The sequence below is a fragment of the Anopheles cruzii genome, unplaced genomic scaffold (assembly GCF_943734635.1).
Source record: "Anopheles cruzii unplaced genomic scaffold, idAnoCruzAS_RS32_06 scaffold02053_ctg1, whole genome shotgun sequence".
In the NCBI taxonomy this organism is placed as follows: Eukaryota; Metazoa; Arthropoda; class Insecta; order Diptera; family Culicidae; genus Anopheles; species Anopheles cruzii.
Window position 1 is genome coordinate 657 of NW_026455638.1, and position 3,177 is coordinate 3,833.

The 3,177-nt window shown below is 49.7% G+C and overlaps 1 protein-coding gene across 1 annotated transcript; it reads right to left on the reverse strand.

The window, feature by feature from the left end:
* Positions 1-1,597: 1,597 nt before the first annotated feature.
* LOC128276682 (solute carrier organic anion transporter family member 3A1-like) lies at positions 1,598-3,015 on the reverse strand (the record flags this gene model as incomplete). The annotated part of the gene is made up of 5 exons (XM_053015140.1): positions 3,006-3,015; positions 2,807-2,914; positions 2,630-2,730; positions 2,230-2,473; positions 1,598-2,140 (listed from the first exon to the last, which is right to left on the reverse strand). Coding segments are annotated over exons 1-5 (1,006 nt in total), but the record flags the coding sequence as incomplete, so codon positions are not given.
* Positions 3,016-3,177: the final 162 nt, after the last annotated feature.

The following is a 3,177-nucleotide window of genomic DNA, read 5'->3' on the forward strand; positions in this document are numbered from 1 at the left end:
CAAAACAGTCCTCTATGCTGCTGCCCGTCGGAAGAGGCCCGGAACCAAACTGCAGGGCGCGAGTGTCTGTGTGCCGAGCAGGTGAGTCTGCCGATGGCCGGGAACCGTCGGCACGGGCAATTGTAGCGGTGGTGGTGATAGGCGTAGCAGGGCCATCAAACGGTGGAGCCATCGTCTGTCCAGTGGTGAGAGTGGCCGTGGCGTGGCGAGAGAGCCGGGGTCCAGTGTTGACAGTGCCCTTATTACCATGCGAGGAACCAGCTGGCAGGCTGGTAGCCCCAGGATGAGGAATAGGACTCTGATGATTCTTGCGAGCGTTGACGCGAACGCTCTCGGCATCAGTGCCGGCGGCGACAGGCTGCGCGTCCCCTCTTGGTGTGTGAGCCGCGCCGATTACAGGTGGTGTAGTGGTAGCCACCGATCGTACAACAGCGAGCGTTGAAGTGGAAGTGGTCGGTTGCGATAACGTGAGCAGTGCGCGATTGCGAGTGAGGATGCCGGATTTTCTGGTGTTGGTGGGTTTCAACGAGCCAGCGATGCGTGTGCGAGCCGTAGCAGGAGATGAGGCCGAGTTGGCGTCTGGGTTGGGTAAGTGAGATAGCCGGCGCTCGATCTCACTCCAGAATTTGCCCATTTTCTCATCAATGATGCGCGCGAGCTCGCTGGAGAGTTCGCTCGATGGCGACCAACTGGGCGCGAAAACAACTTGGCGGCAATCGTCGCAGAACCATCTGAGGTTCTGCATAGCCAGTAGTTTCTTCACGCACGACTTTCCAAGAGACAGGCAGTCCGGGTGAAAACGTCGAATGCACGATCCTCCTTGATGCCACCCACTGCATAAAACAGCGTCACCGACAATTTGTTGTGAGCAGACACCACAGGCGGCCATTGCAGCACTTATTAGCACAGAGAACCCGAAACTTCGACACTAAAAACGCGAATTCAGCCGGTGAACGCAACGTAAATGCAAGCAGAACACTAATCAAGTTTCTTTTCAGGATGCCGACGCGGTGCCACCGACGAAAACGCGCAACGCACTCGAAAACCACGCAAGAATTGATAAAAAATAGCAGAGCAATGCAGAGAACGTCTTATCAGTGAGAGTGATGAGATGAGAGTTTACTCTAATAGTAATCGTTATACATCTGTGTTCCCGATCTCATGTCCAAAAAGAACACGTTTCTTCTGGACCACCACAGTTTGGACACGAAAACACCCAAAAATTTAAAATATTTTCTATATAACCTATGTCCAGTAAGAAACTAGCTCGAATAGGAATTCAATAAAAATTCCATCGTGCTTTCATTGAATTGAACCACTGCGCTTGCCATTGTCACACATAAGGCTGCTGATGTTGCCAGCCTGAATTTGGTATTATACTCTTTTCTCTGCACATCGAGACTATCCTGTCTATTCGGAGTAGCAAATGGATTAAAAAGCTTGCCCCTTTACCTTCACCTGGCTCGTGCGGTTTGTTTGGCCAGTATTCCGGGGCATTGAAATCGATTAAAATTTGTTAATGGCTCACACATCTTTTCAACTTTACTAAAGTATTACTCCATTTATGCAACGTATAAAAGGAACACAAGTCACTTACATGCACAGTTGGTGTAGTTTGAACTGGACGAGAACGCAGTACAACCGGCATGGCACGGACTGAAGTAAGTAAGTCCGTTGTTGCCACAGACCGGCTCAACGTCGTACATGTGACACTCGCAGCCGAAATTACATGCCGCCGTCAGATTAACCTGGAACGGTTCAACGCTTTGGGCCGAGTTATTGTAGTACGGTATTGTTGTGCCCGCCATCTTGAGATTTTCGCAACCCAGAAAGAACAGCAAGCCATAGCACGACAGGCAAACGAGATTCGATATCAGCACAAACTGTACGGCACCCTTCGGCTTGAGCTGAAAGCGTTTCAGGATGCAGCCACCGACGAAGATTCCGATACAAGCGCCGGGTACCGCAATTGACCCCGTAAAAACGCTCGCTTGGCTTTTGCCCAAGCTGAACTGCGTTTCCAGGTACTTTGGCAGGAATACCACAAAACCGGAAACAATCATCAGTTCCATGCACGCACCGAGGCAGGTGCAGATGTACACAGGATTCGTGACCAGGCGCCACATCGACTGCGGAATGTCTGCAAATGGGAAAAAAAATCATGAGTAGTGGGGAGCGGAGCAATTGTTTTCCCTTCCCGTGACGGAATTATGGCAACCTTCAAAGTACCTTTTATATCTTTGCCATATCCGGTGTCCTCGCTACATTTGTTTGTCGCCGCCGCCGGACCGGTACTAGGGTTGTGCTGGCCATGTTGCCCAATTTGCTGTTGCTGCTGCTGCAGACTCCCTGGCGGTTGCGATAGGTTCGGTTGGGACCGTGGTAAGCTACTCGAATTGTTCGACGATAACTGCTGCAATTGCGGTAACCGCTGTTCGGCAATGCGAATTTTCTTTTTCTCGCGTGTCAGTACCTGTGCGGGAATGGGGAAATGGGGAGGAACCATGAATACCACAAAATAACTATTGGCACGACATGGTGTTCCATGGCCCACCATTAGGACTCTAACAGAGGTTGTTTTTGTGACGTACTGTTGCGGAACAACAAATAGGTTACTCATAGGTCTTACCTTGGGGAAAGAGAAAAATGGTATCGCCACAAGGATGAGCAGCAATCCACACACTAGGAAACCGCCCCACCACATACCAACCCACCGTCGATCATCGGGGTCTGATGGCGATACGGGAAACAAAATGCAACACCTCCTCAATACTGCAAATTGTTAAAATATATCGTTCTTACGTACCAATATTGATGTCACTTCCGGAAAACGAATCCATGTGAAAGGATAAGAGATACGCTCCGAGCAGAAATCCAAGCACGGGCCCAAAGGCTGCCATGCTGTACATTGCACCTACGAATTATGTAGAAAAACAAATGTGACCCATATTAAATATGTTTTTCCTTTCGAAATAAATAGCTCATGAAAGGTCCGCGTCACTTACCGATATACATAGACGAACTCTCTTTGCGAACGTGATCGTCCACGTACGTCGTGCCTAGCGTAAACAGTGGACTTCCGCCACCTCCGAGCAATATTTGCGCGATCACAAACAATATCACTGGTCCAAAGGTGGATGCTTTGCTCTTCAAACAGTTGTCTCCTCTGGTGTAAAA